This window comes from Hypanus sabinus, chromosome 3 (genome assembly GCF_030144855.1).
Source record: "Hypanus sabinus isolate sHypSab1 chromosome 3, sHypSab1.hap1, whole genome shotgun sequence".
Classification (NCBI taxonomy): domain Eukaryota; kingdom Metazoa; phylum Chordata; class Chondrichthyes; order Myliobatiformes; family Dasyatidae; genus Hypanus; species Hypanus sabinus.
The window spans coordinates 58,846,491-58,868,930 of record NC_082708.1 but is presented as its reverse complement, the minus strand read 5'-3'; the positions used below and the strand labels follow the sequence as shown (position 1 = coordinate 58,868,930).

The window sequence follows — 22,440 nt, the reverse complement described above, 5'->3', positions numbered from 1 at the left end:
AAAGCCAAGAAGAATTTATTTGTCTTAATAGCTGGGAAAGCACTACATCCTTTTACACAATTTCCTCAGTGAATGCAAAAATTGTGGAAATGTTTCCACCCTCCCCCACCAAAAAAAACTTTGAAGAAAAAGCATGAAAATTTAGAACTTTAAATCTCATATGGACCTAATGTGAAAATAGATAAATGAAGTCAAATTATGGGTCCTTCCTCTGGTAGCAAAATGATCAAACTTTCATTGTAAAAGCAAACACAAGGAAATCTGCAGATGCTGGAAATTCAAGCAACACACACAAAATGCTGGTGGAACGCAGCAGGCCAGGCAGCATCTATAGGGAGAAGCACTGTCGACGTTTCGGGTCGAGTCCTAATGAAGGGTCTCAGCCCAAAACGTCAACAGTGCTTCTCCCTATAGATGCTGCCTGGCCTGCTGCGTTCCACCAGCATTTTGTGTGTGTTGCTTAAACCTTCATCATAAAATGTTTCTGTTAAGAAAAAGTTATTGAAACTCTGCTTATTTTGCACCAAGTTCATCAGGGTCCAAAACTAGAACAGGGAAAGTGCCTTGTTGGAAATCTTTCATTTCATTAATACAAACTGCAAAACAAAATAAACTACAGTCAATATAGAATTACAAGTCACCCAACACTTCCTTTGGTTAGCTTACTCACATTAGGCATCATTTCATTTTTAAATTACAGGACAGCGCAAATTCATACTGAATAAATCTTTTCCCTGATACTTGTCTTCAAATTATCTTCCAAATCCTTAAGATCTCAAATTATAGCCAATTATTGCTAATTCCGAAGTGTACTATGTTTACAGAAAATGCCAGCTGGGGAAAATGTGATTCCTCGATTTGAGACTTCTTTAAATCATGACTCATGGACATCACATTTTACAAAAATGCACAGAACAGGTCAAGAATTTAAGCATAATCACTTATCAAGTTTTCAGAAAAATATAAAGCAAACGCAACTGCACAGAGCTGGTTCAGTACAGAATACAGACTTTCAGCCAGATGACTATCATTGTTCCAGCAACAACAGCCAAAGGGTCGGATACTAAGAAAATGAGAAGTGCATTGTTATTGCATCTGCACAAATTCTCAAAACAAAACTGAATCTAACGACAAAATAGTATCCAAGATTTTAGTCTGTGGCATTCAAATAACTAACATTTATCCATTGACTTCCCATTTGCTTTTATTATACTGGTCCGTCTTGTACCGCCACACAGCAAGTGCAATAACCCGCACAGGACAACCATCCCTGAATAAATGTTGACAAGATCCTAATCAAATCAGACCCAAAAACAAAAAACCCCTCGGTGAGCGATGTTCAGATTGAACCAGGAAGTATGTTCACATAACGAATATCAAATCGGGAACAGAAAGCAAAACAAATCCAAGATTTGGGTACAAAGCAAGAGAGACAGAACTATAGACAACACACACACACATAAAATGCTGGTGGAATGCAGCAGGCCAGGCAGCATCTACAAGAAGCACTGTTGACGTTTCGGACCGAGACCCTTCGTCAGGACTATAGAAGGACTATATAATCAACAGAACAACAGAAATGTTTATTATTTAAATTCACCAATAGTTTCAGAACAAAGTAATGAGATTCCACAATATTAAAAAAAGTTTCCAGTGTCAGAACTGTTATTTAAATCATTGCTCCGTTAAGCCTCAACTTTTTCCTGGCAAATTGGTATCTTTGGAGTCAAATACAGGAACTGCACTGTTCAACATACAGTCATTCCTCAGTTTATTAAAAGGGATGCCATCCGGGAACAGTACTTTGCATATTGTTGCCCTGTAAGAATATATTCTTAGGCTTGAAATGGCTTGCTGTAGTGAAAGTGATCACAGATACAGTAAATACCCCGAATATTCAATAGTTTTACTACCAATATTCACAGTTTGAGGAATATTTGGACAGAGCCAGTTAAGATAGTTTTGCACACCTTCGAAGAACCAAACACTCACAATATCATTTTTCACATTTGCAAGCTTGGACACATGAAGATGCCGCAAACTGCTATCGAACTCCCATGCAAGTGACAATTCAATACGCCCGTCCCAAATATCTAACCACAGAAGTTGTTCCAATAAACTCTCAAGCACCCAGTAAATTTAGAAACAGTCCAGACTGCAAACGTTATCGAGTTTAGTGAAGTGGAAGCTGTTCATAAATTCAAACTGCATCCTCATGAACTGATTATTCCTTTCCTTATGAACTGACCATTATTTTGAGATTTGCAATGTGGATAATTCTGAAGAATTCAAGTGATCTTGCCGAGGTCATCTCAGTTCTTAACACTCAAAACAAAGGCAATCCACTCTTCAGTCAAAATGGAAGTGTATCTCTTTAACAGTCAGAGTTATGTCAGCTGGTTGGTGTAAGGAAGCTGCTGTGTGCCTTGAAGCAGCTGCCCAAAATAACACTAATAAATTACAATAAGATTTAATGTCTCAGTCATTTCCCTCTCCATTGGAAGGGGAAAAACAAGACAGACAGTGAGCATTTTCACTTGTGATGTTCCAGCCTGGAATCCCTCCCATAAGGGATTGTCCAGAAATAGCCGATCCACAGTCCAAAATTCAGCCTGCTAGATCCAAGTTTCTGTATCCATCTGATTGACTGCAAGGGGCTAGGAAATGCCTACTTGAACCCTGACCAAGTCGGCCCTTTGCAGCCATTTATTTGGACACAGTGACTGAAATTACATCATCCACGGTCATCCTGTTTATAACCTGGAGCAAGATGACAAGATGCAGATAACATGCATGCAAACTGCACCACTGTAAGACTCCAAACTTAATGTAGCCCTATGTAGTCCATTCACCTACTGAAGACAGTCACACAGCTTGTGACTGACCACCCTGTCTGCTCAGAACAATCCTGTCACAGAAAACACATCACAAAACCAGAGCACAGAACACAAGTCCTTTCAGCCCAACCACGATAGCTATTTATTCTAATCCTATTTGTCCACGCAAGGCCTCTATTCCTCCACACCTTTCCACAAACACCTGTAAGACATCACGATAGCACCTGCCTCCATTCTCTCCTCCGGCTGCCCATTCCAGTTAGGTTCCCACTTCAATCACTTGCCTGTGCTCATTCCCTAGAGTTGGGTCAAGTGCATCACCCCTCCATAATAGACTCCACATACAGCTTCAGAAAACCCTACTGGATGTATTTTATAAATTTCTTCCCATCCAAGCCCCCTCGCATTACGGCAATCGGAGTCAATATCAGGAACATTAACATCTCCCACCACCACAACCTATTTACTTTAGAACAACAACCTGCAATCTGCCTATTATGAATTGATATAGTGTAAAGCTACCTATATCAAGATGCTGAAGTTCGACCAATGGGAAAAAAAAATCATCGCAAATATTTTGAACGGTAAATCAACACAAACATTTTGCGTTGCCAGTTGCCAACAATATTGTTTTCTGCTGACATCCAATAGAAATCTTGCACTTAATCTTCCGTTTTCCTTTCAGGACATCTCAAACCATTTTTACAAATTAATTTTTGTTTGAATTTATAAAAGTTTTAGAAAACAGTGTCATCAATTTGAACACACAAGCAGCAGTGAAGTAGAAACCAAAGCAACAAGGTTTCCTGGTTTATTTTTGTGGAAAGAAAAAGGATATGGCACAGAACAGAAATAATTTTCTTGTGCTTTCTCAAAAAGTACCAAAGTTCTTTTCTCTTGCACTTGTGTGAACCTCAGTCCATCCAACAGTGCAGAAGTCATACAGTGCTGCACTCACCATTAAGATAATTTCTTTTTGTTTGTTTCCAGAAGTTTCCAAGACTTTGTGACTGTGAGGCAAGAGTGATGTCAGTGAATTACTTCATATCTAGCACAATTGTGTCACCATTAGCCAAACCACAGTTGAAATTAACATCCAAAACTTATTCCTCTGACAGAGCCACAATTAGCAACCAAATCTTTGTAAGCCACCAAGAAGCCTTGGTTGCCAAGTAACGGTTTTCTGCAGCTTTTTTATTAGCACATTTTGGTTCCTTTACTCATCTGTGGACTTGCAGCAAGATAGCAACATTTCTGGTACAGAAAAAATACAGTAACAAGCAGATAAATTAATCAAAATTCCTTACTTGCACCCATTGTTGGGTCTTCAGAACTATGAGGGAACTATTTTAAGTAAATAATCCTGTTTTATACAAAAAAAAAATCAGCTGCAATTCCCTCCACTTTAGAATCAAAGTTTTAGTCCTTTGTCATTGGCATTATTGTAAGGAAGCAAGCCAACCTTGCACTGTCTTCAAAAGAAAATTAGCAAATGCTTTCATATGTAACAAAGCATCAGAACTGAGTTATTTATTCATGGCCCTCAGAAGTTACTGTCATTTGCTGGAGAACAAACAGGACAGTGAACTACCACTAAAGACAATTATAATTCCCTTGCCATTTTTGGGAATTCCGTCCTTATATTTTGAACTCATGTGATGAATGATCCTTAAGAGAACCCAACAAAACAAGGAACAGAGGGAGTGAATAACCAACCATTCATTTAAGAGACTCAGAAAACTAGCAATTAGAAGTGTAATTTTGTTAAAGATGGAGCCAGTGACCCACTGCAACATCCTGCAGATAGCTGATGAAGCTAATACTTTTTCCTTCTTTTAAATATGCGCCTTCCCCTGGACTGCGATCGATTGCAGTCTGTGATTTCCATGGGGAATACGGTGAGGTTGAGAGAGGAATATGTGGCCGTCGTTTCTTATTGGCAGGATGCAAACCCATGGTCAACTCCATTGTTTCTCTCTGATTAAAATGTTGAGCAAGATTCAAATCGGCGAGGAGGAGAGCAGAAGGCAAGTGGGTGTTGGGCACCGTCTGCCTGCGATTGACCGGTTACCCTCTTGCTGCTGCCAGAGAGAGGTGCAGGAGCCTTGGGCTGAAAGGTTCAATCACAGCTCGGGGCTGTGTGACTTTTTTGGGGGGAGGCTTTTCTGTTTGATGTTTAATAATCTCAGCACTGGCTGCACTCATTTTTTGGAGGGCTCTGCGGTTCATGTTCCATACGCTCGATTCCCCTTTAGCACGAACTGCACAATTTGATCGAGATGCTTCGGCACAGAACTGTCTCTGTGGCCTGTAGTCAGCAATGTAGCACTGAAACTGAACCGACTCAGTGGCTGTCACTCCTGGATCGCTTTCCAATCTCTGCAGTTTGAGGTTTGATACTGTGTGTGTTACTTGCTAGCTTTCTGTCTGCATGATCTATTCTTTTAGTCGCACACTGGGCATTTGATGTTATTTTCAAACGGGTTTGATGGTGTTTCTTTGTTTTGTGGCTGCCTGCACGAGGATGCATGTCAGGGTTGTATACTGTATACATACTTACATAATAAATTTACTTTGAAACTTTACCTCATTAAATGAGCACAAAGATCGAGAACAAAGTCAAGGACACTTTAATCATTCATATTAATAGCCAAATTCAATCAGCCCAACATTTTGCAAGGCTTAAGTGTTGGACATGTATCATGCTAATAGTACAAGAGGAAGAGGGAAGAAATAACATTTAAAAATTGAAGAAAGACACAAAGCATCTGAGGTGGGAGTAAAGGGTATACGACTGAACACTTGGACAAAACTATGAGTACAGAGGCGGTTTCTGTTGCGGATGAATATTTCAGTAATATTTGAATATTGTAAGCATGTTGTTGATTGAGTATTCATTGTTTAAATAATTCATTACAAATTATATGTAAATGGTATACATCATCTCACCACCATGTGACACGAGCTCGCTTCGCTTACAGTAAAAACAAAGTTAGACTTGCATTCCTGCCTCTTTTGTTTTCCTTTCAATTAGCTTTTATGTTTTGGAGCTAGAAAACATGACAGGGGAGATGAGGAAGTTTTAAACAAACATGAGATGGCTACTTATCTGCTGAAGTGTTGCTAGATGTTAGCGTTAAAAATAAAGCTCAGTGAGAAACAGTCGAGTGCGTCACATGCTTCCTTGGTGATGGACAGAAATGGCCGAGTTAAAATAAAATGGACAAATTCTCAGTGGATGCTGGGTGATAAAAGCAGAAATGGCTGGCTACATTGGAAAGATTGACCCATTTGATTACACAGCAGATAACTGTATATTATATACTGCTCAATCTGTTCTGTATTTAAAGCAAATGAAATAGCCAATAAGAAACAAATGCCAGTTTTGATGAGTGCACTGGGATTACAGGCATAGTTTGCTTAGGTATTTAAATACTCCAACCAAACCAACTGAAAATTAGTTTTACTTATGTTGTGAAAGTAATGCAGGAATATTTAGAACTGAAACCATTGTTGATTGCACAACACTTTAGGTTCCATAAGTGGAGTCACAAGGAAGGGAAGTCCATTTCAGCATTTATGGCTGAATTAAAGAGATTGTCTGAGCATTGTCAGTTCAGTAACGGGCTTAATTATGCACTGACAGATTATTTAGTTTGTGGAATCTTACAACAAAGCATTTAAAAAAAAAACAAAAACAGCTCCTAACTGAAACACAGCTTACATTTTAAAAAGCAGTTGAAATCACAGTATCAATGGAAACTGCATACAGAGGCACAATTTAGTTGCTGTTGGGAATGAAAGTGAACACAAAAAAATTACAATGTCGAAACAGAAACTGGCATGGCTAAACACATTGCATTACCATTGTGGCAGGGGCTCATATACACTAGACCAATGGAGGTACTAAGGTAAAACTTGCAGAAAATCAACAAAGTAGGACACATACTAAGAGCAGGCTGGGCAGACAAAAATAAACAGAATGCACAAGGAACAGAAAAAGATAAAGTTGCAGTTTCAAAAAGAGCACTAATCTACATGCTGTTGATGACAAATCTGATAATGATGATGACACAGGACTGAGTAACCTTGAGAGTTACAATATAAAAACCAACAGTCAAGCAACATGGCTAACACTAGAAGTGAATGGTAAATTAATTAAAATGGAATTGGACACTGGTTCAGCTGTGTCCATCATTTCACAAAATGACTGAATGGTATTTCAAAGGTACTGTACTGAAGCCTGCAGGTAGTCAACTAGGAATGTATACCAGTGAAAAGATAACTCCCTTAATGGAAATGATATTTGTATCAGTGAAATGCAACAACCAACAAGCCACATTTGCCTTGCAAGTGATAAAAGCATGAGGACCAGCATTGTTGGGATGCGAGTGGCCAAGACTACTAAAGTTTGATTGGAGATCCATCCGCTATTTGCAGGGCACATCCCTGTAACTGGGTCAACCGAAAGTGAATTAAGAAAGATACTGGATGATGCCACAACTGTCCCCATGCTGTGCACCAGGAAGCACTGACCAACGGAGGACAAACGGGTGCTGATCCCAATCTCTGTGCCTCTGGTTGGAACGCTCATTGGATCAAGGAAGGATGATGCTACTCAGAGGATTCTGGAAACTAACAAAAGCAGTGGCCCAACTACAACCGTGTTTGCAGGTAACCTATCTGAGACAGCTTCACAAATGTTAATTAGGCAGTTGCTTGCAAAGGGTGGCTTGGTTTTAAGCTGAAAGAGAGAGTTTAAAGGAGCTCTGGAAAAGTTGCAAGTATTCGGCTTCTGTGAGTTTAAAGAACCTAAATCAACTCTACTTACATTAAAGCTACTGCATGGGTGAACGACGAACACATGCTGCCTTCACACACCGACTCCTCTGACGCCTCTCCGATGCAAGCAGCAGCACGACTGCACCGAGTCTAGCTCCTTCCGTTTCTCCGGCAACGACCAATTCACTGAAGGGATGGAGCTACAGTACAGTCAGCCCTCCTTATCCATGGGGGATTGGTTCTGGGACCCCCCGCGGATACCAAAATATGCGGTTGCTCAAGTCCCTTATTTAACCTGTCTCAATGCGGTGGACTTTAGGAGCAGGCACAGCTCTGAATCAGCAGTGTTTCTGTTCTGCTGATGGAAAACGATCATAATTGAAAATAAAATGGAAGTAATAAAGCGATCGGAAAAAGGAGAAACGCCATCGGTCATTGGAAAGTGTTAGGCTACAGTTGGTCAATGATTGGAACAATTTTAATGAAGCATGTGAAACGCCCTGCCTCGATGAAAGCTACAATTATTACTAAGCAACGCAATGGTTAAATTATTGAAATACAATCACGTTTCTTCAGTTTTATATGCATAGAAAGGTAAAATGTATACTATATACTAAGATAAATGTTTGACTAACTGACACTAAATAAAAATCCGACTTAAAGACGGACTCAGGAATGGAACTTGTTCATAACCCAGGGACTGCCTGTATTTTTAAATCATCTCTAGATTACTTATAATACCCAATACAATGTAAATGCTATGTAAATAGTTGTTATACTGTATTGTTTAGGGAATAATGAAAAGGAAAAAAAAAGTCTGTACATGCTCAAACAACGAGTGCTGGAGAGAGAACTTACAGGTTTTCCCGATCTGCGGTTAACTGAATCCGCGCATGCAGAACCTGCGGATAAGGAAGGCCAACTGTACTTTAAGCTCTAATGTCCAGCTGAGTCCTGCGATTGTAATTTTTTTTTAAAAAAAGAGGCCAATAGCCCCTTGGGTTGGCCCCATAGAAGCTGCTGCATCCAAGCGTGCCGCCACCTTACCGGAAGTTCAAGTCGAGGGGTGGAATTCAACTCAAAATCATGTAGAGATGGGGTACGTGCTGTGTGATGGTGATTCAAGTGGGTGGGAAAAAGAAAACACAAACATTGACATAGAACAAAAAAAAACCTGCAGAGACTTCGGAATAGAAAGTGGCAATACATTTCATCCAATGACAACACTTGGAACAATGCTGAACTCTATATATTGTACTGAAATGTCACCCTAGATTAGACGCTCAAACTCTGCTTAAGGACTTGGAAAAGGTTAAATTCCCTGAACCAAATGTGATTTATAGTCATATGACAGAAACTGACTCTGGTAGGAAAAATGGAAAGTATGTAACTCTACTGTGCAGATTTAAAGAAAAAGCTGGTCTTGCAAAAAGTGTACTGGTATATCCTTCATAATACTGCCAAAAAATCTAGTCATTTTAAAACAAAAAGGGCAGGGGTGTGACAAAAAGATCTTTGCACACTTGTTTTCAGAGTTCTAGGGCAAGTGACAGACAACAAGATCAAAATATTAATAATACTATTAATAGTAACTACTTTCAATTCAATATCATTGTATTCAAATGGCAAAGTGAAGCAGGGAAAATATAAATTTGCTTTCTGATAAAGTATTGTGATTACTTGTGGAGAGAAGGGAGAAATTGCAAGCTTAATCTGACGACACATTTCATAATCAGATTTATTACTGACATGTGAAATGTGTTGCTTTGTGACAGCATTACAGAGTAGACATAAATAGTGCAAAGGAATAAGATGACAGTGTTCATAGACAGTTCAGACATCTGATAGTGGCGGGCAGGAAGCTGCTTCCAAATCATTAAGTCTGGGTCGTCAGGCTCCTGTTCTTCCTTCCTGGTGATAGTACTGAGAAGAGAGCACGTCCAGCATGGCAAGGGTCCATAGTAATGGATGCTACCTTTGTGGCAGCACCTCTTGAAGATGGCCACTTGGGTGGGGAGGTCTGTACCCACAATGGAGATGGTCGAGTCTACAACCCTCATGATCCTGTGCATTGGGTTGTGATGTAACCAGTCAGAATGCTCACATTTATAGAAATTTCTCAAGAGTTTTTGGTGACACAGCAGATCTCCTTTCTTTCAGATCTCCTTTGCTTTCAAGAAGGAGCTAGATAGATATCTGATGGATAGGGGAATCAAGGGATATGGGGACAAGGCAGGGACTGGGTATTGATAGTGAAATATCAGCCATGATCTCAGAATGGCAGTGCAGACTCGAGGGGCCGAATGGTCTACTTCTGCACCTACTGTCTATTGTCTATCTCATTTTAATTATATTGCCTTTAAAAAAATGGATCATGCAACACTTCATTCAGCACCGTGTAATCCCAAAAACCCCCCAGAAAATTGGATTTAACCATAGTAAAAATTCTGTTCCTAATTACTTCTAGATCAAATCATCAGCTTCAACAAGGTAACCACGGCATGAGTTATTCCAATGTCATGTGTGCCAGGGATGCACACAATCCAAAAAAAAACATACATTTACAAAAATATTTCACTTAAAATTATCTGAAATTGTTTCTGCTTTACAATAAAGGCAACTCAGCTGTTTAGAACTCTGACAAGATTTGTGTCATCAGTTACTGTGCAACCTGATCTCCACAAATATCTTAGAAAAATGAAAATATAAACAAGAAAATTAACAGTATTGAAAAACTGATTTTGTTTTGGGGATGAAAGCTTCACGGGACCTAGGCTAGAAATCACGAGTGCAAGTGCCCCACATGACATTTTACTAGGAAGAGAAGCGAAAAATTAGCAAGTAGAAGCACACCAGCAGCACTGTTGAAGACCTGCAGAAGGGTTTCGCCCGAAATGTCAGCTGTACTTTTTCCATAGATGCTGCCTGGCCTGCTGAGTTCCTCCAGCTTTTTGTGTGTGTTGCTAACATTGTTGAAGAAATGTATTCCCATAAGCAGCATGAACTTGACAGAAGAAAAACAAAATTGACTGTTTTAACGAGGGTGGTTAAGGAATCAAGTTGTCTTCAAATATCACAAAATTTAACAGATGGCCTTTTTAAAGAGATAGCTAGATGTAAAGTGATGATAAGAATACATCTCCTAGATGACAAATGTGTTGCTGCCCAATCACAGAACTATAGTGAAATGTAACATCCCACTGGAATCATTAAAACGAGCTTGCTTCTTTCACGACTAATTCAATGAAGAATCTCAATACATATTGCTTCAGTCAAAAAGACACCTGATCAGCGGGAACCTTGTTCTGAATGCAAGCAAACAGTGCAAGTAAATATAATTTAGGAGAACAGCATTTGCACAATTTGCTGGAATGTTGCAAAGAAAAGGGAGGATCATTCCAGTGAGCTGTCATTACCAAGTAAACTCAATTCGGCTCAACACATCTGCTACCGAATTACAAAAAAACATGGGAAATATTCACAACAGCAAGGTCCAGCTTCATACCAAAGCAAGGTCTTTGGTATGAAGAAATACCAAAGACTTCTAAAACAAACCAGTTCAGCTGTGAGCACAAAGCATTATAAAACTCCAGCTGCAAGATTTTGTACCCTACCCTGGAGACGTACAGAGTGCAGTGGACAGCAAGCAAAATCCAGTCCCATAACTGGTATTACCAAACTCAGGAATCAGATCTAGAAGGCCACATCCTAACTGCTTTCATTCAATAAGATCATGGCTGAACATTTGACCCAGACCCACTTTCACACAATATTACCATATCTTCCAGATTGTGATAGTGTCTAAGCTTTTCTTGTCCCCAAGCAAAAACCCTGTTATCTTTCTCCAAAACAGATCTGGCTACAACCTTGCTGTTTAAAGGGCATTTCTGTAATTTATAAATTTACACTGGTCTTGCATCCAAAGACAAAGTACATTCACAGCTCCTTTTATAATGCAATACATTGCAAGGAACTTCACAGTAGTGCGTGATCACCAGGTCTGTTTTAAGAGGCAAAAAGAGGTGGAGGAATTAAATTCTATAACATGGCACCTGGAGGGACACTCAAGCCCATGGTGTTATGGGATGGAGCTCAAGGAGGGGAATAAAACAAATATTTCTGCCAAGCAATCAATTAATTCAGCAAGCTCCATCAGCACTTCCAAGTCAAAAGAGGGAGGAAGAAGGCAAGCCAACTAGGAGAGTGGAGGGAATGTGGACAAGAATAAGGGCTTCAGAAATAGATGAAATAAATAACGGGTCTAAAGCAGGAACAGACTGGGCACAGTGGCAGATAGGAAGCACACAGTCAAATAGAATGTCAAAGCTATGAACTCAGGTAGTGGGAGAAGCGGTCTGCTAAGAAAACAAGGGAATAATTTTGTGGTGGCAACAAAGAGAACTCAAAAGCCAATCTTTAACCTGAGGTAATGTAAAATAATCCACAATTGCAATTTAAAACTGAGTGAAGAGATCAAAGTGACTGTGTAGTAGAGGCACTAGATGTTTAAGGACAACACCTAGTTAAGAACTGGGATGGAACAAGGACTCTTCCTTATGCAACTCTGGTGGTATTTATGCAGGATATTCTTCATCTGGGAAGGCAAGAGCACACCTACTCAGATGGAAAACTGGAGACTGACATTACTCCAGAATTTGTGGTTATGAGGAGGAGGAGGAGGAGGCGGCAATACATGGTTATAGACATACACAATAGTGTTTGTGCATTTTATTAGAGCCACTTTTTGGCAGAGGTGTGTACTTGATTAGCAAAATTCACAAATAAACCTGCAGGAACCATGAGCAAGGATCCGCAGGGAGGCTGGCACTTTGTAAGGTTGAACCTTTGCCACTGCTCTGACTGGTTAAAGTTTTAATCGTGAAGGTGGTGGATACCTTGCCAGGCCAGGCCCAGGTCCCACTGTATTGTGATAGGTAAGTAGAGTTGTAAAACAGATTGGATTATTGGGACTATAACAAGTCAAAGATCAAAGCCTTATTGAAAATTTAGGATCAGAGAATCAAAGGAGGATTATCTTTCCCCACCCATTTTTTTCCTTTCCCATGCAACACACAGACAAGACTTTGTGCACCTTTTCCAGTCTCAGCAAACACTTTGACCTCACTTAAACTGGAAAGTTACCAGAGGACAAGATTTCTAACTCACATATAAACCAGACCAAATAATATCCAAACACCACTCTGTATCCTACCCAAATATCTGCCATTTGTTCCTGCACAGCTCAAACACCTTTAACCTTACAATGATGTACACTGCAGGGATGAATTGCTCATCAATGGTAATGTTCAATTTAAAACTACCATTTTCAATATTCTACGTTCAGAATTTCTGCTAGCTACCTACACCAGATATTTTAAATCAAAGTGCATAATAATTGTACCCTTGACCTAATGTAAATGCAGAAACCAAGGGCAATAATAATAATAATAATAGAATAAAATAAATTTAGTCCAGTTTCAAGATCACAATAATTCAAGTTTATAGCTGCAATACGGGAAACCCCCGCGTTCAGAGTTGCATTCAGTAAAGCCACCACACCATACGAATTGCAATTCTGTGACAATTACCACAAATAAATTAATTCACCTTTGCACGAAGTCATCGTCCATTGCAGATCATTGTTATGTTTAAATAGGGTTTAACAGACAAAAAGACGGAATTTAAAATCTGCCGGTCCACCCCCACCCGCAGACATAATGTAAAGCGACTCGGCAATGAAGAAAAACGCCGGCGCTTTGGTCGGCCAGGTGAACAGCGGACCTGGATGGTATTCGAGCGGTGCTTTTCGGTGCCAGGTGGTACTTATCATATCACTCGAACACAAAACACAGCTACACTCACCTCTAAAATCGCCGTACGTTTCTCAGCTCCGCACGGCACTCGAAAATGCCCGCGATAATTTAGTTGTTACTTAGAAACCGAATTAAGATAAAATAAGAATTGATATTTAGCCCAGATAAGCCACCTGTGTAGTTCAACAAACGCATAATTGTTATCAAACAAAGCACAATAAGGCTCACTGCCAACCAAGTCAGATAATCATTGCCATTTACCTCGCACTCAACCTCGATATAAACATCGGCACAATTATACAGAGAAATCAGTTTCAAGAGAGGACTGCTTTCCCTCTCCCTTTCTCTCACCGGAGAGTTTTCCACCGCTGTCTCCCTGTCTCCTCCTGCGCTGCAAAATGAAGTAAGAATTGGATTTCTCCGTCACCCAGAGCTTCAGAGCATTCTTCAGCAATACTTCTTCAGGCTTCAGCCACATGATGAACCCCGTACGCACATGAGAAAATGATATAAACAGCTTTTGTTGTAAATGCAGCAGTTCGATATTACACACAGCAACCAGACACCCCTGCGTTCCACCTGAAGCCAGCCTCACGGTGCACCTCCCCGGGGCTCACTCTCTGAGCTAGTATTTCACCTCTAATTTCCGGATTTCACGCGACTTCGAGTCTTCCGGCTCCAGCAGAGGAAGTCCCACCTCAAAATTTGCAACCATTCAGACCTTCTGAGCGCTTATTTCCACTGCTTGGTGAAGTAATAATTTATCCCGATGGATAAGTGAAAATTCAGTAATACATTCATAAATTGATGTATCGCGTCTCGCGATGAAATGTAAAAAACGTGTTTGGCACCCCTGCTCCTAAAAGTAAATAATATACGAACATGATTTAATTTTCAAATTAAAAGGAAATTTTCTTTGATTATTTCTCATTATGTAATGGGGTATGCCCGATAGTTGTGGTATATGAACTTGGATTTTGTTTTTAATACAGGCATCGGGTAAGTTGAGACGTTATTGTTCATACCCTGTTATCTACTAGTTGGAAGTGAACTGCCCTCCCTGGCCAGTTGTTGCAGTCCTTCATAAGTCATTTGTAAGGTGCAGCTGGCGGAATGGGAGGGGTGGAAGAATTACACACATCAAGGAACAAAGATAAAATTCCGAATCAGGATGGTGTGCTACTGTGATAGTTTTGTTCCCTCGCTGAGTAAGGGGCAGTCTTGATAGCAAGTGACAATGCACTCACCCGGTAAGACGTTGCCCAGACGGTTATGTGACGAGCAATGGTCTCAAGGGATTATCTTTATTTTCCTCTACGATTCTCTTCCTATGTACATCAGACACAAATAACATCCGTATGACAAGAGAGCTACAAATTGTTTGGCAACATCAAATATATACTGTGTGTAAAATTTAGTTAGGGTAATTTGAAGATAATTTTTCTAGATTTTGTTTTGCTCACTGCTACCACAGATTCCTCAGGCTCCGGCTGCAACTGGTGGCACGGTGGTGCAATAGTTAGAGCTGTTTCCTCAAAGGTCCCGGGCTGGGTCGCCATTGCCCCTGTCGGTTTCTGCTGCTTTATTTTCTCCCATATTCTAACGGTATCCTGGTAGGTTCACTGGCTACTGTGAATTATTGCTTAGTAAAGATAAGTGGTAAAGGAATCAAAAGAGAGTTTAGGCAGACATGGAATAAATTGAATTGCAGCAGTAGAAAACGGGTCTGGTGTTCTGGGAATGGCCTCCTGTTGTTATGGTAGGTAGCTATGCAAGTTATCTTTAGCTCCCCACTCCTCCCATTCTGATATCAACAGGAATTCCTCAAAAGGATAATGAAGAGATTCAAAGCAATTTAGATTACAGAAAGGATAGTCTGTTCACAATATCTGTTCTGCTACAAATATCGCTGCTGGTATGCAATTCGACTGCCTCATAACAATTGTTTCCTTGCCACCGATTCCATGCCTGATTGCTTGATAGCTGTCTGAAATTGAATCAAACTGATGCAGGGTTGGGGTCATGCTTAAATCTGAGGTGAACCTTGTACTATAAATCTATGTCAACCTATTTCCACCTCTAACAGTAACTAGACTGGGTTGCTCCTGGCTGACCTCCCTTTTTTCATCTTCCTTAAACGTGAGGTCATCCAAAACTGTGCTGCTGCTTTCCCAACTCATGCCAAGTGCCAATCATCCATCCTCACTGAGATCCTAGTTTATGTTCCAGTCCAAGACTAGTCATCAGTCCTGGTGAAGGATCTCGGCCCAGAATGTCAGTTGTCCATTCCTTCCGTAGATGCTGTCAGACTATTATATGAAATTTCATATTCAAATTTGCTTTATTGTCATTCAGCAGTACACATGTATACCACCAAATGAAACAATGTACCTCTGGACCAAGGTGCACTATACAGTACATATAAATCACCCACAAAGTAATAAGATGCATATACGATACAACTTAATAGCAAACCGTTACTGGTGCTTCATATGTGATGAGACCTGGGTGGTGTCAGGGAGTTTCATAGTCTAACAGTCAGGGGGAAGAAGCTGTTCCCCATCCTAGCAGATTTTGTCCTAATGTGTCCCTTGATGATGGGGTGGGGGGGCGGGGTCAAAGAGATAGTTGGATTATTGCTCCAGATTTCCAACTTCTGCAGTCTCTTGTTTTTCTTGTGTTGAAGCAGGGGTCACCAAGCAGATGGGTGCATATTTGGGCATTCAGTCTATACTCCAATGCTTACATAGAAGGTGCAGGGGAAATTCAAATACAAATGAAAACAGGTCCTTCAACCAGCCAGTTCTACACAGACATTTCTACTAATAATTGAACCTTCTCATCGATAACCTCAGATTCTACCACTCACTCACACACTCAGGTAACTTAAGGTGTTTAATAACCATCTGGAGGAACCGCACCCGATCATGGGGGAAAATGTCAAACTAGGGCAACAATTCTACTAACTGTCAATTTGCCACCCATATTGTGAAGAAATTATATGATTCAGCATCTAGGACAGGATTTCTGTCCCGATGTGGCCAGGTTTTGCTTTAGAAGTTGGCCTAAGTTACTCCCTTAAGTATCATAGCTTTACTGTTTTCTTCATCTGAATCCAGTGCCCTCTTTGCACTGATTCATTATTAGGTCCACCATCAACCTAAAGGATGTTGATGTCAAGGTCTCTGATAGACACTTATCTTCATATTTCACTTTTCTATTCAACAATTTTTATATGGTGAGTATGCTATTTTCTCCTTTATACTTCACCAGAAACAATTCCATACAAACTAGTTTTTATCTCCCATCTCAAGTGCCATTATTCACGAGAATCTCAAAAGTGAATAATCACAGGCTAGTTATTAACAAGAAACATTAGGGCCAAGCGTAATATCATTCTTATCTAACATCTATTCATATGTATCTTTGAAAACTGAATAGTGATACACAAAATAAAATATACTAAAAATAGTCAGCGGATGAAGCAACATCTGCAGGGACAGAGGGAGTTAACATTTCAGAGCGATGTCTTTTCATCCGATCAAGTAAAAGCTAGAAATCAAATTTGCTGGTATGGAACAGTAAACTTAATGTCGAATGCCATGTGTTTGCCCTATTTGTGAACTGCTGGCAACACCCAGACTGGGGAATTAGCCATGGGACTTTGTTCGGTATAGGCTAGGTACTACCTTTGTAAATGTTGGTATTTATCCACTGTGTAACTGTGCACAAAATCCTTCGTTTTAACTTGGCACTGTCAGGAAGTGTGGGGTTGCTGTATCGGGACGGAGAGCTGAAAGAAATTGTCGAGTAGATGTTCAATAGTTTCCTGCTCCTTCTGGGTCGTGTGCTCGTGTCAATGGACAACTTCCTTTAGGCGACCAAACTCTGCTGGGCCAATCGTTCAACTCTAGTGGAGGCTCAACTCTAAAGCAGTGCAGCGGAGACCATTATATGACCTGCAAAATAACAAGCCATGAGGGGGCACAAAACAGGTGTGACTCTCGCTTCAGCTAGCAGCTTAATATCGGGGATGATAGAAGCTCCCGCCCCCCCCCCCCCAGCCCGGCCAAACTTAAGAAATGTCGTTTGGGTGGATGCTGCATGACATGTCCCCTGTTACAAATCAGTGCCACGAAATAACAAACAGTACACAATATGCGATTAAACGAGTTGAGCTTTATAATTCTTAACCTGACTGTATGGTTAGTAAAGAAAAAGGGCCCATTCTCATGAAACAATCTAATGCCCAATGTTGGAGCTCACTGATAAAGCTGTTCATCCACCATCGACCTCCTCCAAACGTTGCTGACCTTCGGACCCTCGCTCCATCTGAGGCCTACCAACTCCCTCCATTCGCATCCTCTCTCTTCATTGCTCCCTGACTACAGGCATCCGTTAGTCTCGTGAGACCATGGATTTGAGCCTTGGAAGGTTTCCAAGGTGCAGGCAGTATGGGAGACTGTATGGGAGGTTGTGTGGGAGACCAGCAGTTGCCCAAGCTGCAGGCCTTCCCCTCTCCACGCCACCGATGTTGGTCAAGGGAAGGGCACTAGGACCCAAGCAGCTTGGCACCGGTGTTGTCGCAGAGCAATCTGTTGTTAAGTGCCTTGCTCAAGGACACAAACACGTTGCCTCAGCTGAGGCTTGAGCCAGTGACCTTCAGATTACTAGTCTGATGCCTTATCCACTAGGCCACGTGCCAACTCCCTAACTAAAGTCTGCAAAATACCTGCTCCCAGACACACAAGAAAGAATAACATCCCACTCATTGGCTAACATGCCCAGTTACCTCCAATCATAACCCAAACATTGCTGCTACAGAGAAACCACTATTTCAGCAGTGGAACATTACAGAGATGCCATTATATTACAAGTGAAAACTTACTAGAGAGAACAGGTACTTAACACGACAAGGTAACTTAAGACTAGAAGCATCTGGTTGAGGTTGGCTGGTTCATATGAGTGAACAAGGATTGTGGATGAGAGTTGGGTTTAAATAGGCTGCAGGTGATGAATTGGAAACAAGTGGCAGGTGACTCTAGTTAACAGATGGCAGGGGAGGTGCCTGCCTGTGCAGGCCTGACACGACCCCCACCCCCTCCTATGCTGGCACCCTTTGTCCCAGGATGATCCGGATGGGTCTGGTGGAACTCCTCGATGAGCGATGGAACCAAGGTGAAACTGCACAACAACCAAGACCTCTTCTCCAAGTCAACCAGATACTACACACCCTGTCCACAGCAACGTGAATCCATCAGCCAGCGAACCATGTTCCCTGGACCACCTTCCACCATCCTAGGTTCCAGAAGTACCTGAGGGATGGCGGCAGCCGTAGATACTAAGTGACTGGGTTGATGCAATGGGTGATCTTGAAGGGACCAACGAATTGGGGAGAGAGCTTGCGGGCATCAGTGCGTAGGGGCAGATCTTGGGTGGACAGCCAGACCCAGTCTCCAGGCCAGAATAATCTGGCTGGGTGGCACCAGCAGTTGGCTTGGTGGCAATAGGCACAGTTGGTAGTCAGTATGGCCCTCCATGCCCTCTTCCAAGCATTCTGACAGGGTCCTGGCACACAGGTCCACTGCCATTGGCTCCTCTGTGGGGAACAATGAGGGTAGGTAGTCATGAAACACTTCAAAAGGTGTCACACTTGTGGCAGAGTAGATGTGCTCAGCCCAGAGCAGATACTTCTTCCATGTCCCTCTGGTGCTCCCCCCCCCCCTTTCTCCTGAGGCCTCCCGTCCCATGATCCTTTCCCTTCTCCAGCTCTGTATCACTTTCGCCAATTACCTTTCCAGCTCTTAGCTTCATCCCACCCCCTCTGGTCTTCTCCTATCATTTCGCATTTCCCCCTCCCCCCACTACTTTCAAATCTCTTGCTATCTTTCCTTTCGGTTAGTCCTGACGAAGGGTCTCGGCCCGAAACATCAACAGTGCTTCTCCCTATAGATGCTGCCTGGCCTGCTGTGTTCCACCAACATTTTGTGTGTTTTGTTTGAATTTCCAGCATCTGCAGGTTTCCTCATGTTTGCACTTCTTCCATGTGGATGGGTTAGAGGTGACGAAGCATCACAGAAACTTCGCCATTTTCTGATTGGCTCTTTCTGACTGACCGTTGGTCTGCGGATGATAGCCAGAGGTCAAGCTCACTGAGGTGCAGAGGAGGGAGCGGAAGGCTTAGCAGAAATGGGAGACAAATTGTGGGCCCTGGTCCGACACAATATCCTGATGGAAACTGTGGAGGCGAACTAAATGTTGGAGAACCAGGTCTGCACCTCAGTGAGTGGCAGAAGGTTAGGGAGGGCAATGAAGTGGGCTGCCTTGGAGAATCAGTCCATCGCTGTCACAATCGCCATGGCTTCATTGGAAGGTGGCAAACTCACGATGATATCAATGGCAATGAGGGACCACAGGCATCGAGGGAGTGGGTCCACTGGATTGCCTCAGAGCGCTTGGCCCTGGCCACATACTGTACATGCAGCTGCCAGGTGCATTGGCCAAGAGCAGGCTGGTGCTGTAGGGCCTGGCAGATCTGGTTCTCAAGATGCTAGGCAATCGGGGCGAGGATCAGCAAGGAAGATGGACTGATGGGTTGAGGGTCACTCTCCATTTCAGCTGGGTCGAACTGTTGAGACAGGGCGTCTGCCTTAGTGTTCATGGAGCCTGGTTGGTACAAGGTTCTGGTGGTTAGTCCAGATCAGGAAGGGCTTGGTGTTCCCCGTCAGCCAACCTCTCCATCCCTCCAAGACCTATTTACTGGCGAATAGTTCTGAATCCTACTCCATAGCAACGCCGCGTAGAGTTGAACTTGGATGAGAAGAAAGCACAAGGGTATGTCTTCCCATCCAGTCGTCGCTGGGAGAGGATGGCCCCATCGTCCATGTCTGGAGGGGTTTGGATGGCAGGTAATGGGAGCAGTGGTGAAACATCTCCTGAGTTCCTCAAAAGTGTGATCTGTGGCAGCAGACCAGGTTATCCGTGAGGGAGATGAGAGGAACTGCGATTTGGAAGTAGTTCCTGATGAAATGCCAGCAGCAGTTGGAGAAGCCAAAGAAGCACTGCAGCCAGGCCATTCAATGACAGCATTCACTTGCCCGAGGTCTGTGGTTACGCCTTGGGGTGTAAGGATGTAAACCAAAAAGGAAGTGGCTGGGGTGTTGAACTGGCATTTCTCGATCTTGCAGTACAGATGGTTTTCAAGGAGACACTGAAGAACTGAACGGACGTGACAGATGAGGACTTGGAGGTCCTTGGAGAAGATGAGAAATTCGTCGAGGTAGACAACATGTGTAGCATGTCTCAGAATTTTTTAGTTAATGGAGGCTTGGAAAACAGCTGGACTGTAGTAAAGTCCAAAAGGCTTCACCAAGTGTTTGTAGTGGGCATAGGGTGTAATGAATGCTGTTTTACACTCATCCCCCCCCCCCCCCAGCAGATGCAGATCAGGTTGTACACACTCCGCAGATCCAGTTTGATGAAGATCTGGACCCTGAAGAGTGCTTCAAATTCACTAACTATAAAGGGGAAAATGTAGCAGTTTTTAACGGTAATTTTGTTGAGTCCATAGTAGTCAATGTAGGGTTGAAAACTAACCCCCCCCCCCCTTCCATACTTTACTCTGACAAAAAAATCCTGCACTGGCTGGGGAATGGGATGGTCAAATGAAGCTGTGCTATAGCACCTCGTTGATGTGGTCATTCATGGTTGAGTCTCAGGAGGGGAGAAGGAGAGCGGACAAACTCAAGGATGGGTGGTGCCTAGGAGGTTGATTGCGCATCATGTGGTTTATGAGGCGCAAGGTGCTGGCTTCCCTTTTACTGAAGGCAATGGCTAAATTGTGGTATTCCTATGGAATTTTGGTAAGGGTAAGGGTTTCCTCTCTCTCCATGAATTTACGGGATGAAGTCAACTGAGATTGCAGGAAATACACACTGGAGGAACTCAGCTGGCCAGGCAGCATGTGAGGTTGCAGGCCGGTGGTCTGGCAGGCAGATTGCCAACTCAGCAGGGCACTGGATGACTAAGTACAGTGAGGGTCATGTTTGGTGAACCAGGGTTAACCCAAGATGAGAGGAGAGTTGGCTGAGTCAATAAGGAGGATTTGAATAGACTCCCACGCTACTTCCCAATGCTCATGTATGTAGGCTGAGTGTACACTCTGACCGTCCCAGTCACCAAGGGATATTTGTCAATGGCCGTAATGTAGAAAAGGTGAGAGATAGGCTCGATAGGGAGCACAAGCTGAACACAAAGTCTGGTCAAGAAAGTTGCCTGCTACACTGGAATCAACCAGAATGTCCCGAGAGCATGGAGCCATTGGGGTGTAGAGGAGTTCAGGGAAAGTGAATTGGGCTATGGTACTGGAATGAGGGGCCAGGGGAAGCTTACCGGATAGAAGGCCCCTCGTCTCTCCCTGGTGATGTTGTTTTCCAGACGCAGTAGACATTTGATGCATGGGTGATTGGCTGGTGTAGTAAATGCACAAGTTGTTTCACCATCGATGCTCACACTCTGGAGGGTGCTAAGGGAGCTCTCCCTAACTGCATGGGCTCTGGAAGTGTTGCTGATGAAGGTTCAGCAACGTGCAGTGGTTCAGGGAATGGAACTAGGGTTCTAGCAGTTGTTCCATTAGACACTTGTCGGTGAGAGGGCCAGAGTGATGAGGCACGCCAAGAGGCCATGCTGGTAATGGACCAGCAGCATGGCGGTGTGGGGGTCCTCAGTTCAACAGTGTACTCCAAAACCGAGCATGAGCCTTCACACAGATGAGGTATCTGCTCTGCGGCCTCCTTCCACTTCCCGCATGGTCGAAAACCTGGCACACCTCAATGATGAGTCCTCATATTCATTGCAAATGCTGGTTATACCGTCCCAGTTTGTGGTGGCCCAAGTCAGAGCTCGCCCAGTCTAGAGAGATGATGAAGGTAAGCTTGGCTCAGTCCATAGAACACAGGTGGCTACAGCTCGAAGTAAAAGATGCACTGGGACCGGAACCTGTGGCATAG

The 22,440-nt window shown here is 42.6% G+C and overlaps 1 protein-coding gene across 2 annotated transcripts in view; it reads right to left on the bottom strand.

Annotated features, from left to right (window-relative positions):
* Nucleotides 1-14,057, bottom strand: part of LOC132391363 (TBC1 domain family member 8) — a 101,538-nt gene extending 87,481 nt beyond the window's left edge. For both annotated transcript variants that reach the window (XM_059964437.1, XM_059964438.1), the window contains exon 1: nt 13,784-14,057. In XM_059964437.1, the coding sequence (XP_059820420.1) occupies nt 13,784-13,910 (127 nt within the window). In that variant the 5' untranslated portion in view covers nt 13,911-14,057. The remainder of the gene's footprint in view (nt 1-13,783) is intronic.
* Between the last annotated feature and the right edge of the window lie 8,383 nt (nt 14,058-22,440).